Source organism: Xenopus tropicalis, chromosome 6 (genome assembly GCF_000004195.4).
Source record: "Xenopus tropicalis strain Nigerian chromosome 6, UCB_Xtro_10.0, whole genome shotgun sequence".
NCBI lineage: Eukaryota > Metazoa > Chordata > Amphibia > Anura > Pipidae > Xenopus > Xenopus tropicalis.
The window spans coordinates 371,047-390,417 of NC_030682.2; the positions used below are offsets into that span (position 1 = coordinate 371,047).

A 19,371-nucleotide genomic window follows, 5' to 3' on the forward strand; every position below is an offset into this window, starting at 1 on the left:
CCCCCTACCCAGTGTCAGTGCTGCTGCCTCATACAGGCAATGGGCCAATAGCAGCGCCCCTTACTCACCCCTTACCCAGTGTCAGTGCTGCTGCCTCATACAGGCAATGGGCCAATAGCAGCGCCCCTTACTCACCCCTTACCCAGTGTCAGTGCTGCTGCCTCATACAGGCAATGGGCCAATAGCAGCGCCCCTTACTCACCCCTTACCCAGTGTCAGTGCTGCTGCCTCATACAGGCAATGGGCCAATAGCAGCGCCCCTTACTCACCCCCTACCCAGTGTCAGTGCTGCTGCCTCATACAGGCAATGGGCCAATAGCAGCGCCCCTTACTCACCCCTTACCCAGTGTCAGTGCTGCTGCCTCATACAGGCAATGGGCCAATACCAGCGCCCCTTACTCGCCCCTTACCCAGTGTCAGTGCTGCTGCCTCATACAGGCAACGGGCCAATAGCAGCGCCCCTTACTCACCCCTTACCCAGTGTCAGTGCTGCTGCCTCATACAGGCAATGAGCCAATAGCAGCGCCCCTTACTCACCCCTTACCCAGTGTCAGTGCTGCTGCCTCATACAGGCAATGAGCCAATAGCAGCGCTCCTTACTCACCCCCTTACCCAGTGTCAGTGCTGCTGCCTCATACAGGCAATGGGCCAATAGTAGCGCCCCTTACTCACCCCTTACCCAGTGTCAGTGCTGCTGCCTCATACAGGCAATGGGCCAATAGCAGCGCCCCTTACTCACCCCTTACCCAGTGTCAGTGCTGCTGCCTCATACAGGCAATGGGCCAATAGCAGCGCCCCTTACTCACCCTTACCCAGTGTCAGTGCTGCTGGCCTCATACAGGCAATGGGCCAATAGCAGCGCCCCTTACTCACCCCTTACCCATTGTCAGTGCTGCTGCCTCATACAGGCAATGGGCCAATAGCAGCGCCCCTTACTCACCCCTTACCCAGTGTCAGTGCTGCTGCCTCATACAGGCAATGGGCCAATAGCAGCGCCCCTTACTCACCCCTTACCCAGTGTCAGTGCTGCTGCCTCATACAGGCAATGGGCCAATAGCAGCGCCCCTTACTCACCCCCTACCCAGTGTCAGTGCTGCTGCCTCATACAGGCAATGGGCCAATAGCAGCGCCCCTTACTCACCCCTTACCCAGTGTCAGTGCTGCTGCCTCATACAGGCAATGGGCCATAGCAGCGCCCCTTACTCACCCCTTACCCAGTGTCAGTGCTGCTGCCTCATACAGGCAACGGGCCAATAGCAGCGCCCCTTACTCACCCCTTACCCAGTGTCAGTGCTGCTGCCTCATACAGGCAATGGGCCAATAGCAGCGCCCCTTACTCGCCGGATCCTAGTGAATCCCGCCAAACATTAGGGTATTTACTATAGAGACACGCCCAGTGCTGTGATAGAAATGTAATAGTTGAAATACAAAACCAAAGGAGATATTTACAAAACTAATATTAATAACAGAATTATACACTGATAATATCCTGCTCCCCTGTCTATAGAAGGAGGGTATTGTCAGTCAGTCCCTGCTCCCCTGTCTATAGAAGGAGGGTATTGTCAGTCAGTCCCTGCTCCCCTGTCTATAGAAGGAGGGTATTGTCAGTCAGTCCCTGCTCCCCTGTCTATAGAAGGAGGGTATTGTCAGTCAGTCCCTGCTCCCCTGTCTATAGAAGGAGGGTATTGTCAGTCAGTCCCTGCTCCCCTGTCTATAGAAGGAGGGTATTGTCAGTCAGTCCCTGCTCCCCTGTCTATAGAAGGAGGGTATTGTCAGTCAGTCCCTGCTCCCCTGTCTATAGAAGGAGGGTATTGTCAGTCCCTGCTCCCCTGTCTATAGAAGGAGGGTATTGTCAGTCAGTCCCTGCTCCCCTGTCTATAGAAGGAAGGTATTGTCAGTCAGTCCCTGCTCCCCTGTCTATAGAAGGAGGGTATTGTCAGTCAGTCCCTGCTCCCCTGTCTATAGAAGGAGGGTATTGTCAGTCCCTGCTCCCCTGTCTATAGAAGGAGGGTATTGTCAGTCAGTCCCTGCTCCCCTGTCTATAGAAGGAAGGTATTGTCAGTCAGTCCCTGCTCCCCTGTCTATAGAAGGAGGGTATTGTCAGTCAGTCCCTGCTCCCCTGTCTATAGAAGGAGGGTATTGTCAGACAGTCCCTGCTCCCCTGTCTATAGAAGGAGGGTATTGTCAGTCAGTCCCTGCTCCCCTGTCTATAGAAGGAGGGTATTGTCAGACAGTCCCTGCTCCCCTGTCTATAGAAGGAGGGTATTGTCAGACAGTCCCTGCTCCCCTGTCTATAGAAGGAGGGTATTGTCAGTCAGTCCCTGCTCCCCTGTCTATAGAAGGAGGGTATTGTCAGACAGTCCCTGCTCCCCTGTCTATAGAAGGAGGGTATTGTCAGTCAGTCCCTGCTCCCCTGTCTATAGAAGGAGGGTATTGTCAGTCAGTCCCTGCTCCCCTGTCTATAGAAGGAGGGTATTGTCAGACAGTCCCTGCTCCCCTGTCTATAGAAGGAGGGTATTGTCAGTCAGTCCCTGCTCCCCTGTCTATAGAAGGAGGGTATTGTCAGACAGTCCCTGCTCCCCTGTCTATAGAAGGAGGGTATTGTCAGTCAGTCCCTGCTCCCCTATCTATAGAAGGAGGGTATTGTCAGACAGTCCTTGCTCCCCTGTCTATAGAAGGAGGGTATTGTCAGTCAGTCCCTGCTCCCCTGTCTATAGAAGGAGGGTATTGTCAGTCAGTCCCTGCTCCCCTGTCTATAGAAGGAGGGTATTGTCAGTCCCTGCTCCCCTGTCTATAGAAGGAGGGTATTGTCAGTCAGTCCCTGCTCCCCTGTCTATAGAAGGAGGGTATTGTCAGACAGTCCCTGCTCCCCTGTCTATAGAAGGAGGGTATTGTCAGTCAGTCCCTGCTCCCCTGTCTATAGAAGGAGGGTATTGTCAGTCAGTCCCTGCTCCCCTGTCTATAGAAGGAGGGTATTGTCAGTCAGTCCCTGCTCCCCTGTCTATAGAAGGAGGGTATTGTCAGACAGTCCCTGCTCCCCTGTCTATAGAAGGAGGGTATTGTCAGTCCCTGCTCCCCTGTCTATAGAAGGAGGGTATTGTCAGTCAGTCCCTGCTCCCCTGTCTATAGAAGGAGGGTATTGTCAGACAGTCCCTGCTCCCCTGTCTATAGAAGGAGGGTATTGTCAGTCAGTCCCTGCTCCCCTGTCTATAGAAGGAGGGTATTGTCAGTCAGTCCCTGCTCCCCTGTCTATAGAAGGAGGGTATTGTCAGACAGTCCCTGCTCCCCTGTCTATAGAAGGAGGGTATTGTCAGACAGTCCCTGCTCCCCTGTCTATAGAAGGAGGGTATTGTCAGTCAGTCCCTGCTCCCCTGTCTATAGAAGGAGGGTATTGTCAGTCAGTCCCTGCTCCCCTGTCTATAGAAGGAGGGTATTGTCAGTCCCTGCTCCCCTGTCTATAGAAGGAGGGTATTGTCAGTCCCTGCTCCCCTGTCTATAGAAGGAGGGTATTGTCAGTCCCTGCTCCCCTGTCTATAGAAGGAGGGTATTGTCAGTCAGTCCCTGCTCCCCTGTCTATAGAAGGAGGGTATTGTCAGACAGTCCCTGCTCCCCTGTCTATAGAAGGAGGGTATTGTCAGTCCCTGCTCCCCTGTCTATAGAAGGAGGGTATTGTCAGTCAGTCCCTGCTCCCCTGTCTATAGAAGGAGGGTATTGTCAGTCAGTCCCTGCTCCCCTGTCTATAGAAGGAGGGTATTGTCAGACAGTCCCTGCTCCCCTGTCTATAGAAGGAGGGTATTGTCAGTCAGTCCCTACTCCCCTGTCTATAGAAGGAGGGTATTGTCAGTCAGTCCCTGCTCCCCTGTCTATAGAAGGAGGGTATTGTCAGTCAGTCCCTGCTCCCCTGTCTATAGAAGGAGGGTATTGTCAGTCAGTCCCTGCTCCCCTGTCTATAGAAGGAGGGTATTGTCAGTCAGTCCCTGCTCCCCTGTCTATAGAAGGAGGGTATTGTCAGTCAGTCCCTGCTTCCCTGTCTATAGAAGGAGGGTATTGTCAGTCAGTCCCTGCTCCCCTGTCTATAGAAGGAGGGTATTGTCAGACAGTCCCTGCTCCCCTGTCTATAGAAGGAGGGTATTGTCAGTCAGTCCCTGCTCCCCTGTCTATAGAAGGAGGGTATTGTCAGTCAGTCCCTGCTCCCCTGTCTATAGAAGGAGGGTATTGTCAGTCCCTGCTCCCCTGTCTATAGAAGGAGGGTATTGTCAGTCCCTGCTCCCCTGTCTATAGAAGGAGGGTATTGTCAGTCCCTGCCTCCCCTGTCTATAGAAGGAGGGTATTGTCAGTCAGTCCCTGCTCCCCTGTCTATAGAAGGAGGGTATTGTCAGTCAGTCCCTGCTCCCCTGTCTATAGAAGGAGGGTATTGTCAGTCAGTCCCTGCTCCCCTGTCTATAGAAGGAGGGTATTGTCAGTCAGTCCCTGCTCCCCTGTCTATAGAAGGAGGGTATTGTCAGTCCCTGCTCCCCTGTCTATAGAAGGAGGGTATTGTCAGTCCCTCCTCCCCTGTCTATAGAAGGAGGGTATTGTCAGTCAGTCCCTGCTCCCCTGTCTATAGAAGGAGGGTATTGTCAGTCAGTCCCTGCTCCCCTGTCTATAGAAGGAGGGTATTGTCAGTCAGTCCCTGCTCCCCTGTCTATAGAAGGAGGGTATTGTCAGTCAGTCCCTGCTCCCCTGTCTATAGAAGGAGGGTATTGTCAGTCAGTCCCTGCTCCCCTGTCTATAGAAGGAGGGTATTGTCAGTCAGTCCCTGCTCCCCTGTCTATAGAAGGAGGGTATTGTCAGTCAGTCCCTGCTCCCCTGTCTATAGAAGGAGGGTATTGTCAGTCAGTCCCTGCTCCCCTGTCTATAGAAGGAGGGTATTGTCAGTCAGTCCCTGCTCCCCTTTCTATAGAAGGAGGGTATTGTCAGTCAGTCCCTGCTCCCCTGTCTATAGAAGGAGGGTATTGTCAGACAGTCCCTGCTCCCCTGTCTATAGAAGGAGGGTATTGTCAGACAGTCCCTGCTCCCCTGTCTATAGAAGGAGGGTATTGTCAGTCAGTCCCTGCTCCCCTGTCTATAGAAGGAGGTATTGTCAGTCCCTGCTCCCCTGTCTATAGAAGGAGGGTATTGTCAGTCAGTCCCTGCTCCCCTGTCTATAGAAGGAGGGTATTGTCAGTCCCTGCTCCCCTGTCTATAGAAGGAGGGTATTGTCAGACAGTCCCTGCTCCCCTGTCTATAGAAGGAGGGTATTGTCAGTCCCTGCTCCCCTGTCTATAGAAGGAGGGTATTGTCAGTCCCTGCTCCCCTGTCTATAGAAGGAGGGTATTGTCAGTCAGTCCCTGCTCCCCTGTCTATAGAAGGAGGGTATTGTCAGTCAGTCCCTGCTCCCCTGTCTATAGAAGGAGGGTATTGTCAGTCAGTCCCTGCTCCCCTGTCTATAGAAGGAGGGTATTGTCAGTCAGTCCCTGCTCCCCTGTCTATAGAAGGAGGGTATTGTCAGTCAGTCCCTGCTCCCCTGTCTATAGAAGGAGGGTATTGTCAGTCAGTCCCTGCTCCCCTGTCTATAGAAGGAGGGTATTGTCAGTCAGTCCCTGCTCCCCTGTCTATAGAAGGAGGGTATTGTCAGTCCCTGCTCCCCTGTCTATAGAAGGAGGGTATTGTCAGTCAGTCCCTGCTCCCCTGTCTATAGAAGGAAGGTATTGTCAGTCAGTCCCTGCTCCCCTGTCTATAGAAGGAGGGTATTGTCAGTCAGTCCCTGCTCCCCTGTCTATAGAAGGAGGGTATTGTCAGTCCCTGCTCCCCTGTCTATAGAAGGAGGGTATTGTCAGTCAGTCCCTGCTCCCCTGTCTATAGAAGGAAGGTATTGTCAGTCAGTCCCTGCTCCCCTGTCTATAGAAGGAGGGTATTGTCAGTCAGTCCCTGCTCCCCTGTCTATAGAAGGAGGGTATTGTCAGACAGTCCCTGCTCCCCTGTCTATAGAAGGAGGGTATTGTCAGTCAGTCCCTGCTCCCCTGTCTATAGAAGGAGGGTATTGTCAGACAGTCCCTGCTCCCCTGTCTATAGAAGGAGGGTATTGTCAGACAGTCCCTGCTCCCCTGTCTATAGAAGGAGGGTATTGTCAGTCAGTCCCTGCTCCCCTGTCTATAGAAGGAGGGTATTGTCAGACAGTCCCTGCTCCCCTGTCTATAGAAGGAGGGTATTGTCAGTCAGTCCCTGCTCCCCTGTCTATAGAAGGAGGGTATTGTCAGTCAGTCCCTGCTCCCCTGTCTATAGAAGGAGGGTATTGTCAGACAGTCCCTGCTCCCCTGTCTATAGAAGGAGGGTATTGTCAGTCAGTCCCTGCTCCCCTGTCTATAGAAGGAGGGTATTGTCAGACAGTCCCTGCTCCCCTGTCTATAGAAGGAGGGTATTGTCAGTCAGTCCCTGCTCCCCTATCTATAGAAGGAGGGTATTGTCAGACAGTCCTTGCTCCCCTGTCTATAGAAGGAGGGTATTGTCAGTCAGTCCCTGCTCCCCTGTCTATAGAAGGAGGGTATTGTCAGTCAGTCCCTGCTCCCCTGTCTATAGAAGGAGGGTATTGTCAGTCCCTGCTCCCCTGTCTATAGAAGGAGGGTATTGTCAGTCAGTCCCTGCTCCCCTGTCTATAGAAGGAGGGTATTGTCAGACAGTCCCTGCTCCCCTGTCTATAGAAGGAGGGTATTGTCAGTCAGTCCCTGCTCCCCTGTCTATAGAAGGAGGGTATTGTCAGTCAGTCCCTGCTCCCCTGTCTATAGAAGGAGGGTATTGTCAGTCAGTCCCTGCTCCCCTGTCTATAGAAGGAGGGTATTGTCAGACAGTCCCTGCTCCCCTGTCTATAGAAGGAGGGTATTGTCAGTCCCTGCTCCCCTGTCTATAGAAGGAGGGTATTGTCAGTCAGTCCCTGCTCCCCTGTCTATAGAAGGAGGGTATTGTCAGTCCCTGCTCCCCTGTCTATAGAAGGAGGGTATTGTCAGTCCCTGCTCCCCTGTCTATAGAAGGAGGGTATTGTCAGTCCCTGCTCCCCTGTCTATAGAAGGAGGGTATTGTCAGTCAGTCCCTGCTCCCCTGTCTATAGAAGGAGGGTATTGTCAGTCAGTCCCTGCTCCCCTGTCTATAGAAGGAGGGTATTGTCAGTCAGTCCCTGCTCCCCTGTCTATAGAAGGAGGGTATTGTCAGTCAGTCCCTGCTCCCCTGTCTATAGAAGGAGGGTATTGTCAGTCCCTGCTCCCCTGTCTATAGAAGGAGGGTATTGTCAGTCCCTCCTCCCCTGTCTATAGAAGGAGGGTATTGTCAGTCAGTCCCTGCTCCCCTGTCTATAGAAGGAGGGTATTGTCAGTCAGTCCCTGCTCCCCTGTCTATAGAAGGAGGGTATTGTCAGTCAGTCCCTGCTCCCCTGTCTATAGAAGGAGGGTATTGTCAGTCAGTCCCTGCTCCCCTGTCTATAGAAGGAGGGTATTGTCAGTCAGTCCCTGCTCCCCTGTCTATAGAAGGAGGGTATTGTCAGTCAGTCCCTGCTCCCCTGTCTATAGAAGGAGGGTATTGTCAGTCAGTCCCTGCTCCCCTGTCTATAGAAGGAGGGTATTGTCAGTCAGTCCCTGCTCCCCTGTCTATAGAAGGAGGGTATTGTCAGTCAGTCCCTGCTCCCCTTTCTATAGAAGGAGGGTATTGTCAGTCAGTCCCTGCTCCCCTGTCTATAGAAGGAGGGTATTGTCAGTCAGTCCCTGCTCCCCTGTCTATAGAAGGAGGGTATTGTCAGTCCCTGCTCCCCTGTCTATAGAAGGAGGTATTGTCAGTCCCTGCTCCCCTGTCTATAGAAGGAGGGTATTGTCAGTCCCTGCTCCCCTGTCTATAGAAGGAGGGTATTGTCAGTCAGTCCCTGCTCCCCTGTCTATAGAAGGAGGGTATTGTCAGACAGTCCCTGCTCCCCTGTCTATAGAAGGAGGGTATTGTCAGTCCCTGCTCCCCTGTCTATAGAAGGAGGGTATTGTCAGTCAGTCCCTGCTCCCCTGTCTATAGAAGGAGGGTATTGTCAGTCCCTCCTCCCCTGTCTATAGAAGGAGGGTATTGTCAGTCAGTCCCTGCTCCCCTGTCTATAGAAGGAGGGTATTGTCAGTCAGTCCCTGCTCCCCTGTCTATAGAAGGAGGGTATTGTCAGTCAGTCCCTGCTCCCCTGTCTATAGAAGGAGGGTATTGTCAGTCAGTCCCTGCTCCCCTGTCTATAGAAGGAGGGTATTGTCAGTCAGTCCCTGCTCCCCTGTCTATAGAAGGAGGGTATTGTCAGTCAGTCCCTGCTCCCCTGTCTATAGAAGGAGGGTATTGTCAGTCAGTCCCTGCTCCCCTGTCTATAGAAGGAGGGTATTGTCAGTCAGTCCCTGCTCCCCTGTCTATAGAAGGAGGGTATTGTCAGTCAGTCCCTGCTCCCCTTTCTATAGAAGGAGGGTATTGTCAGTCAGTCCCTGCTCCCCTGTCTATAGAAGGAGGGTATTGTCAGACAGTCCCTGCTCCCCTGTCTATAGAAGGAGGGTATTGTCAGACAGTCCCTGCTCCCCTGTCTATAGAAGGAGGGTATTGTCAGTCAGTCCCTGCTCCCCTGTCTATAGAAGGAGGGTATTGTCAGTCCCTGCTCCCCTGTCTATAGAAGGAGGGTATTGTCAGTCAGTCCCTGCTCCCCTGTCTATAGAAGGAGGGTATTGTCAGTCCCTGCTCCCCTGTCTATAGAAGGAGGGTATTGTCAGACAGTCCCTGCTCCCCTGTCTATAGAAGGAGGGTATTGTCAGTCCCTGCTCCCCTGTCTATAGAAGGAGGGTATTGTCAGTCCCTGCTCCCCTGTCTATAGAAGGAGGGTATTGTCAGTCAGTCCCTGCTCCCCTGTCTATAGAAGGAGGGTATTGTCAGTCAGTCCCTGCTCCCCTGTCTATAGAAGGAGGGTATTGTCAGTCAGTCCCTGCTCCCCTGTCTATAGAAGGAGGGTATTGTCAGTCAGTCCCTGCTCCCCTGTCTATAGAAGGAGGGTATTGTCAGACAGTCCCTGCTCCCCTGTCTATAGAAGGAGGGTATTGTCAGACAGTCCCTGCTCCCCTGTCTATAGAAGGAGGGTATTGTCAGTCAGTCCCTGCTCCCCTGTCTATAGAAGGAGGGTATTGTCAGTCCCTGCTCCCCTGTCTATAGAAGGAGGGTATTGTCAGTCAGTCCCTGCTCCCCTGTCTATAGAAGGAGGGTATTGTCAGACAGTCCCTGCTCCCCTGTCTATAGAAGGAGGGTATTGTCAGTCAGTCCCTGCTCCCCTGTCTATAGAAGGAGGGTATTGTCAGTCAGTCCCTGCTCCCCTGTCTATAGAAGGAGGGTATTGTCAGTCAGTCCCTGCTCCCCTGTCTATAGAAGGAGGGTATTGTCAGTCAGTCCCTGCTCCCCTGTCTATAGAAGGAGGGTATTGTCAGTCCCTGCTCCCCTGTCTATAGAAGGAGGGTATTGTCAGTCAGTCCCTGCTCCCCTGTCTATAGAAGGAGGGTATTGTCAGTCCCTGCTCCCCTGTCTATAGAAGGAGGGTATTGTCAGTCAGTCCCTGCTCCCCTGTCTATAGAAGGAGGGTATTGTCAGACAGTCCCTGCTCCCCTGTCTATAGAAGGAGGGTATTGTCAGTCAGTCCCTGCTCCCCTGTCTATAGAAGGAGGGTATTGTCAGACAGTCCCTGCTCCCCTGTCTATAGAAGGAGGGTATTGTCAGTCAGTCCCTGCTCCCCTGTCTATAGAAGGAGGGTATTGTCAGTCAGTCCCTGCTCCCCTGTCTATAGAAGGAGGGTATTGTCAGTCAGTCCCTGCTCCCCTGTCTATAGAAGGAGGGTATTGTCCGCCCCTCCTCCCCTGTCTATAGAACGAGGGTATTGTCAGTCAGTCCCTGCTCCCCTGTCTATAGAAGGAGGGTATTGTCATTCCCTGCTCCCCTGTCTATAGAAGGAGGGTATTGTCAGACAGTCCCTGCTCCCCTGTCTATAGAAGGAGGGTATTGTCCGCCCCTGCTCCCCTGTCTATAGAAGGAGGGTATTGTCAGACAGTCCCTGCTCCCCTGTCTATAGAAGGAGGGTATTGTCCGTCCCTGCTCCCCTGTCTATAGAAGGAGGGTATTGTCAGACAGTCCCTGCTCCCCTGTCTATAGAAGGAGGGTATTGTCAGACAGTCCCTGCTCCCCTGTCTATAGAAGGAGGGTATTGTCAGTCAGTCCCTGCTCCCCTGTCTATAGAAGGAGGGTATTGTCCGTCCCTGCTCCCTTGTCTATAGAAGGAGGGTATTGTCAGTCAGTCCCTGCTCCCCTGTCTATAGAAGGAGGGTATTGTCAGTCAGTCCCTGCTCCCCTGTCTATAGAAGGAGGGTATTGTCAGTCAGTCCCTGCTCCCCTGTCTATAGAAGGAGGGTATTGTCCGTCCCTGCTCCCTTGTCTATAGAAGGAGGGTATTGTCAGTCAGTCCCTGCTCCCCTGTCTATAGAAGGAGGGTATTGTCAGTCAGTCCCTGCTCCCCTGTCTATAGAAGGAGGGTATTGTCAGTCAGTCCCTGCTCCCCTGTCTATAGAAGGAGGGTATTGTCAGTCAGTCCCTGCTCCCCTGTCTATAGAAGGAGGGTATTGTCAGTCAGTCCCTGCTCCCCTGTCTATAGAAGGAGGGTATTGTCAGTCAGTCCCTGTTCCCCTGTCTATAGAAGGAGGGTATTGTCAGACAGTCCCTGCTCCCCTGTCTATAGAAGGAGGGTATTGTCAGTCAGTCCCTGCTCCCCTGTCTATAGAAGGAGGGTATTGTCAGTCAGTCCCTGCTCCCCTGTCTATAGAAGGAGGGTATTGTCAGTCAGTCCCTGTTCCCCTGTCTATAGAAGGAGGGTATTGTCAGACAGTCCCTGCTCCCCTGTCTATAGAAGGAGGGTATTGTCAGTCAGTCCCTGCTTCCCTGTCTATAGAAGGAGGGTATTGTCAGTCAGTCCCTGTTCCCCTGTCTATAGAAGGAGGGTATTGTCAGACAGTCCCTGCTCCCCTGTCTATAGAAGGAGGGTATTGTCAGTCAGTCCCTGTTCCCCTGTCTATAGAAGGAGGGTATTGTCAGTCAGTCCCTGCTCCCCTGTCTATAGAAGGAGGGTATTGTCAGACAGTCCCTGCTCCCCTGTCTATAGAAGGAGGGTATTGTCAGTCAGTCCCTGCTCCCCTGTCTATAGAAGGAGGGTATTGTCCGTCCCTGCTCCCTTGTCTATAGAAGGAGGGTATTGTCAGTCAGTCCCTGCTCCCCTGTCTATAGAAGGAGGGTATTGTCCGCCCCTGCTCCCCTGTCTATAGAAGGAGGGTATTGTCAGACAGTCCCTGCTCCCCTGTCTATAGAAGGAGGGTATTGTCCGCCCCTGCTCCCCTGTCTATAGAAGGAGGGTATTGTCAGACAGTCCCTGCTCCCCTGTCTATAGAAGGAGGGTATTGTCCGTCCCTGCTCCCCTGTCTATAGAAGTAGGGTATTGTCAGACAGTCCCTGCTCCCCTGTCTATAGAAGGAGGGTATTGTCAGACAGTCCCTGCTCCCCTGTCTATAGAAGGAGGGTATTGTCAGACAGTCCCTGCTCCCCTGTCTATAGAAGGAGGGTATTGTCAGTCAGTCCCTGCTCCCCTGTCTATAGAAGGAGGGTATTGTCAGACAGTCCCTGCTCCCCTGTCTATAGAAGGAGGGTATTGTCAGTCAGTCCCTGCTCCCCTGTCTATAGAAGGAGGGTATTGTCAGTCAGTCCCTGCTCCCCTGTCTATAGAAGGAGGGTATTGTCAGTCAGTCCCTGCTCCCCTGTCTATAGAAGGAGGGTATTGTCAGACAGTCCCTGCTCCCCTGTCTATAGAAGGAGGGTATTGTCAGTCAGTCCCTGCTCCCCTGTCTATAGAAGGAGGGTATTGTCAGTCCCTGCTCCCCTGTCTATAGAAGGAGGGTATTGTCAGTCAGTCCCTGCTTCCCTGTCTATAGAAGGAGGGTATTGTCAGTCAGTCCCTGCTCCCCTGTCTTGGAAGGAGGGTATTGTCAGACAGTCCCTGCTCCCCTGTCTATAGAAGGAGGGTATTGTCAGTCAGTCCCTGCTCCCCTGTCTTGGAAGGAGGGTATTGTCAGACAGTCCCTGCTCCCCTGTCTATAGAAGGAGGGTATTGTCAGATAGTCCCTGCTCCCCTGTCTTGGAAGGAGGGTATTGTCAGTCAGTCCCTGCTCCCCTGTCTATAGAAGGAGGGTATTGTCAGTCAGTCCCTGCTCCCCTGTCTATAGAAGGAGGGTATTGTCAGTCAGTCCCTGCTCCCCTGTCTATAGAAGGAGGGTATTGTCAGACAGTCCCTGCTCCCCTGTCTATAGAAGGAGGGTATTGTCAGTCAGTCCCTGCTCCCCTGTCTATAGACGGAGGGTATTGTCAGTCCCTGCTCCCCTGTCTATAGAAGGAGGGTATTGTCAGTCAGTCCCTGCTCCCCTGTCTATAGAAGGAGGGTATTGTCAGTCAGTCCCTGCTCCCCTGTCTATAGAAGGAGCGTATTGTCAGACAGTCCCTGCTCCCCTGTCTATAGAAGGAGGGTATTGTCAGACAGTCCCTGCTCCCCTGTCTATAGAAGGAGGGTATTGTCATTCCCTGCTCCCCTGTCTATAGAAGGAGGGTATTGTCAGTCAGTCCCTGCTCCCCTGTCTATAGAAGGAGGGTATTGTCAGTCCCTGCTCCCCTGTCTATAGAAGGAGGGTATTGTCAGTCAGTCCCTGCTCCCCTGTCTATAGAAGGAGGGTATTGTCAGTCAGTCCCTGCTCCCCTGTCTATAGAAGGAGGGTATTGTCAGTCAGTCCCTGCTCCCCTGTCTATAGAAGGAGGGTATTGTCAGTCCCTGCTCCCCTGTCTATAGAAGGAGGGTATTGTCAGTCAGTCCCTGCTCCCCTGTCTATAGAAGGAGGGTATTGTCAGTCCCTGCTCCCCTGTCTATAGAAGGAGGGTATTGTCAGTCAGTCCCTGCTCCCCTGTCTATAGAAGGAGGGTATTGTCAGTCCCTGCCCCCCTGTCTATAGAAGGAGGGTATTGTCAGACAGTCCCTGCTCCCCTGTCTATAGAAGGAGGGTATTGTCAGTCCCTGCCCCCCTGTCTATAGAAGGAGGGTATTGTCAGTCCCTGCTCCCCTGTCTATAGAAGGAGGGTATTGTCAGTCAGTCCCTGCTCCCCTGTCTATAGAAGGAGGGTATTGTCAGACAGTCCCTGCTCCCCTGTCTATAGAAGGAGGGTATTGTCAGTCAGTCCCTGCTCCCCTGTCTATAGAAGGAGGGTATTGTCAGTCAGTCCCTGCTCCCCTGTCTATAGAAGGAGGGTATTGTCAGACAGTCCCTGCTCCCCTGTCTATAGAAGGAGGGTATTGTCAGTCAGTCCCTGCTCCCCTGTCTATAGAAGGAGGGTATTGTCAGTCAGTCCCTGCTCCCCTGTCTATAGAAGGAGGGTATTGTCAGTCAGTCCCTGCTCCCCTGTCTATAGAAGGAGGGTATTGTCCGCCCCTGCTCCCCTGTCTATAGAAGGAGGGTATTGTCAGACAGTCCCTGCTCCCCTGTCTATAGAAGGAGGGTATTGTCAGACAGTCCCTGCTCCCCTGTCTATAGAAGGAGGGTATTGTCAGACAGTCCCTGCTCCCCTGTCTATAGAAGGAGGGTATTGTCAGTCAGTCCCTGCTCCCCTGTCTATAGAAGGAGGGTATTGTCAGACAGTCCCTGCTCCCCTGTCTATAGAAGGAGGGTATTGTCAGTCAGTCCCTGCTCCCCTGTCTATAGAAGGAGGGTATTGTCAGTCCCTGCTCCCCTGTCTATAGAAGGAGGGTATTGTCAGACAGTCCCTGCTCCCCTGTCTATAGAAGGAGGGTATTGTCCGTCCCTGCTCCCCTGTCTATAGAAGGAGGGTATTGTCAGTCAGTCCCTGCTCCCCTGTCTATAGAAGGAGGGTATTGTCAGTCAGTCCCTGCTCCCCTGTCTATAGAAGGAGGGTATTGTCAGTCAGTCCCTGCTCCCCTGTCTATAGAAGGAGGGTATTGTCAGACAGTCCCTGCTCCCCTGTCTATAGAAGGAGGGTATTGTCCGTCCCTGCTCCCCTGTCTATAGAAGGAGGGTATTGTCAGTCAGTCCCTGCTCCCCTGTCTATAGAAGGAGGGTATTGTCAGTCAGTCCCTGCTCCCCTGTCTATAGAAGGAGGGTATTGTCAGTCAGTCCCTGCTCCCCTGTCTATAGAAGGAGGGTATTGTCCGTCCCTGCTGCCCTGTCTATAGAAGGAGGGTATTGTCAGTCAGTCCCTGCTCCCCTGTCTATAGAAGGAGGGTATTGTCCGTCCCTGCTCCCCTGTCTATAGAAGGAGGGTATTGTCAGACAGTCCCTGCTCCCCTGTCTATAGAAGGAGGGTATTGTCCGTCCCTGCTCCCCTGTCTATAGAAGGAGGGTATTGTCCGTCCCTGCTCCCCTGTCTATAGAAGGAGGGTATTGTCCGTCCCTGCTCCCCTGTCTATAGAAGGAGGGTATTGTCCGTCCCTGCTCCCCTGTCTATAGAAGGAGGGTATTGTCCGTCCCTGCTCCCCTGTCTATAGAAGGAGGGTATTGTCAGACAGTCCCTGCTCCCCTGTCTATAGAAGGAGGGTATTGTCAGTCAGTCCCTTCTCCCCTGTCTATAGAAGGAGGGTATTGTCAGACAGTCCCTGCTCCCCTGTCTATAGAAGGAGGGTATTGTCCGTCCCTGCTCCCCTGTCTATAGAAGGAGAGTATTGTCAGTCCCTGCTCCCCTGTCTATAGAAGGAGGGTATTGTCCGTCCCTGCTCCCCTGTCTATAGAGGGAGGGTATTGTCCGTCCCTGCTCCCCTGTCTATAGAAGGAGGGTATTGTCAGTCAGTCCCTGTTCCCCTGTCTATAGAAGGAGGGTATTGTCAGTCCCTGCTCCCCTGTCTATAGAAGGAGGGTATTGTCAGTCAGTCCCTGTTCCCCTGTCTATAGAAGGAGGGTATTGTCAGACAGTCCCTGCTCCCCTGTCTATAGAAGGAGGGTATTGTCAGACAGTCCCTGCTCCCCTGTCTATAGAAGGAGGGTATTGTCAGTCAGTCCCTGCTCCCCTGTCTATAGAAGGAGGGTATTGTCAGTCAGTCCCTGCTCCCCTGTCTATAGAAGGAGGGTATTGTCAGTCAGTCCCTGTTCCCCTGTCTATAGAAGGAGGGTATTGTCATTCAGTCCCTGCTCCCCTGTCTATAGAAGGAGGGTATTGTCAGACAGTCCCTGCTCCCCTGTCTATAGAAGGAGGGTATTGTCAGTCAGTCCCTGCTCCCCTGTCTATTGAAGGAGGGTATTGTCAGACAGTCCCTGCTCCCCTGTCTATAGAAGGAGGGTATTGTCAGACAGTCCCTGCTCCCCTGTCTATAGAAGGAGGGTATTGTCAGTCAGTCCCTGCTCCCCTGTCTATAGAAGGAGGGTATTGTCAGTCAGTCCCTGCTCCCCTGTCTATTGAAGGAGGGTATTGTCAGTCCCTGCTCCCCTGTCTATAGAAGGAGGGTATTGTCAGTCCCTGCTCCCCTGTCTATTGAAGGAGGGTATTGTCAGACAGTCCCTGCTCCCCTGTCTATAGAAGGAGGGTATTGTCAGTCAGTCCCTGCTCCCCTGTCTATAGAAGGAGGGTATTGTCAGTCCCTGCTCCCCTGTCTATAGAAGGAGGGTATTGTCAGACAGTCCCTGCTCCCCTGTCTATAGAAGGAGGGTATTGTCAGACAGTCCCTGCTCCCCTGTCTATAGAAGGAGGGTATCGTCAGTCCCTGCTCCCCTGTCTATAGAAGGAGGGTATTGTCAGTCAGTCCCTGCTCCCCTGTCTTTAGAAGGAGGGTATTGTCAGTCCCTGCTCCCCTGTCTATAGAAGGAGGGTATTGTCAGTCCCTGCCCCCCTGTCTATAGAAGGAGGGTATTGTCAGACAGTCCCTGCTCCCCTGTCTATAGAAGGAGGGTATTGTCAGTCCCTGCTCCCCTGTCTATAGAAGGAGGGTATTGTCAGACAGTCCCTGCTCCCCTGTCTATAGAAGGAGGGTATTGTCAGTCAGTCCCTGCTCCCCTGTCTATAGAAGGAGGGTATTGTCAGACAGTCCCTGCTCCCCTGTCTATAGAAGGAGGGTATTGTCAGTCAGTCCCTGCTCCCCTGTCTATAGAAGGAGGGTATTGTCAGTCAGTCCCTGCTCCCCTGTCTATAGAAAGAGGGTATTGTCAGACAGTCCCTGCTCCCCTGTCTATAGAAGGAGGGTATTGTCAGACAGTCCCTGCTCCCCTGTCTATAGAAAGAGGGTATTGTCAGACAGTCCCTGCTCCCCTGTCTATAAAAGGAGGGTATTGTCAGACAGTCCCTGCTCCCCTGTCTATAGAAGGAGGGTATTGTCAGTCCCTGCTCCCCTGTCTATAGAAGGAGGGTATTGTCAGTCAGTCCCTGCTCACCTGTCTATAGAAGGAGGGTATTGTCAGACAGTCCCTGCTCCCCTGTCTATAGAAGGAGGGTATTGTCAGTCAGTCCCTGCTCCCCTGTCTATAGAAGGAGGGTATTGTCAGTCAGTCCCTGCTCCCCTGTCTATAGAAGGAGGGTATTGTCAGACAGTCCCTGCTCCCCTGTCTATAGAAGGAGGGTATTGTCAGACAGTCCCTGCTCCCCTATTGCCTATACAATAAATATATTTTGGGAGATATTATGGGGGTTCAGGTACCATAGTGGCTGTATAATTATGGTGCTGCCTAGGGGCAGCTCTTGTGCTGCTGTATTTTCCTGTGAGTGGAGAGTTGGGTTTTGTTAGACGGTGCCTGGAGATTGTGCAGACTTGCCGGGTATTGTCTGATACTCCCTCGCACTGCGGCTGCGCAATGCATCCAGATCGAACAGAACCATCAGAACCAGCACCAAGAGACAGACATGGAGAGAAAGGTGAGAGTGCATAAAACCCTAATAGAGACAACCCTGAGACTGCAGGGATCCTGCACACTGACAGAGACAGACTGAGACTGCAGGGATCCCCACACACACTGACAGAGACAGACTGAGACTGCAGGGATCCCCACACACACTGACAGAGACAGCCCCGAGACTGCAGGAATCCCCACACACAGACATAGACAGGCTGAGACTGCAGGGATCCCCACACACACTGACAGAGACAGACTGAGACTGCAGGAATCCCCACACACAGACATAGACGGACTGAGACTGCAGGAATCCCCACACACAGACATAGACAGACTGAGACTGCAGGGATCCCACACACACAGACATAGACAGACTGAGACTCCAGGGATCCCACACACACTGACAGAGACAGACTGAGACTGCAGGGATCCCACACACACAGACATAGACAGACTGAGACTCCAGGGATCCCACACACACTGACAGAGACAGACCAAGACTGTAGGGATCCCACACACACTGACAGAGACAGACTGAGACTGCAGGGATCCCACACACACAGACATAGACAGACTGAGACTGCAGGGATCCCACACACAAACATAGACAGACTGAGACTCCAGGGATCCCACACACACTGACAGAGACAGACCGAGACTGTAGGGATCCCACACACACTGACAGAGACAGACCGAGACTGTAGGGATCCCACACACACTGACAGAGACAGACCGAGACTGTAGGGATCCCCACACACACTGACAGGGACAGACTGAGACTGTAGGGATCCCCACACACTGACAGAGACAGACTGAGACTGTAGGGATCCCACACACACTGAGAGAGACAGATTGAGACTGTAGGGATCCCCACACACTGACAGGGACAGACTGAGACTGTAGGGATCCCACACACACTGACAGGGACAGACTGAGACTGTAGGGATCCCACACACACTGACAGAGACAGACTGAGACTGTAGGGATCCCACACACACAGACAGAGACAGACTGAGACTGTAGGGATCCCACACACACTGACAGAGACAGACTGAGACTGTAGGGATCCCACACACACAGACAGAGACAGACCGAGACTGTAGGGATCCCACACACACTGACAGAGACAGACTGAGACTGTAGGGATCCCCACACACACAGACAGACCGAGACTGTAGGGATCCCCACACACACTGACAGAGACAGACTGAGACTGTAGGGATCCCACACACACTGACAGAGACAGACTGGGACTGTAGGGATCCCCACACACTGACAGAGACAGACTGAGACTGTAGGGATCCCCACACACTGACAGAGACAGACTGAGACTGTAGGGATCGCACACACACAGACAGACCGAGACTGTAGGGATCCCACACACACTGACAGAGACAGACTGAGACTGTAGGGATCCCACACACACTGACAGAGACAGACTGAGACTGTAGGGATCCCCACACACTGACAGAGACAGACTGAGACTGTAGGGATCCCACACACACAGACAGACCGAGACTGTAGGGATCCCACACACACTGACAGAGACAGACTGAGACTGTAGGGATCCCACACACACAGACAGACCGAGACTGTAGGGATCCCACACACACTGACAGAGACAGACTGAGACTGTAGGGATCCCACACACACTGACAGAGACAGACTGAGACTGTAGGGATCCCCACACACTGACAGAGACAGACTGAGACTGTAGGGATCCCACACACACTGACAGAGACAGACTGAGACTGTAGGTACCCCACACACAGACATATACAGACTGAGACTGTAGGGATCCCACACACACTGACAGAGACAGACTGAGACTGTAGGGATCCCCACACACACAGACAGACCAAGACTGTAGGGATCCCACACACACTGACAGAGACAGACTGAGACTGTAGGGATCCCACACACTGACAGAGACAGACTGAGACTGTAGGGATCCCACACACACTGACAGAGACAGACTGAGACTGTAGGGATCCCACACACACTGACAGAGACAGACTGAGACTGTAGGGATCCCACACACACTGACAGAGACAGACTGAGACTGTAGGGATCCCACACACACTGACAGAGACAGACTGAGACTGTAGGGATCCCCACACACACTGGCAGAGACAGACTGAGACTGTAGGGATCCCACACACTGACAGAGACAGACTGAGACTGTAGGGATCCCACACACACTGGCAGAGACAGACCGAGACTGTAGGGATCCCACACACTGACAGAGACAGACCGAGACTGTAGGGATCCCCCTGCTTTTCAGTAGGTGCATTAAAGGTAACGTATATAAGGCACAATATACACTTTTTTTAAAGGCACGGTATCACCTTCTAGAGGGAATTATGGGTAATACAGGGCGGGGCTTGTTCACTAAGTACTGGGTTCTGGTCCCATT

At 52.7% G+C, this 19,371-nt stretch overlaps 1 protein-coding gene across 1 annotated transcript in view; it reads left to right on the forward strand.

The window, feature by feature from the left end:
- Positions 1-16,681: 16,681 nt before the first annotated feature.
- smarcd3 (SWI/SNF related, matrix associated, actin dependent regulator of chromatin, subfamily d, member 3) overlaps positions 16,682-19,371 on the forward strand; it is a 76,783-nt gene continuing 74,093 nt past the window's right edge. The window contains exon 1 of the mRNA XM_031903937.1: positions 16,682-16,977. Within this exon, the coding sequence (XP_031759797.1) occupies positions 16,917-16,977 (61 nt within the window). The 5' untranslated portion in view covers positions 16,682-16,916. The remainder of the gene's footprint in view (positions 16,978-19,371) is intronic.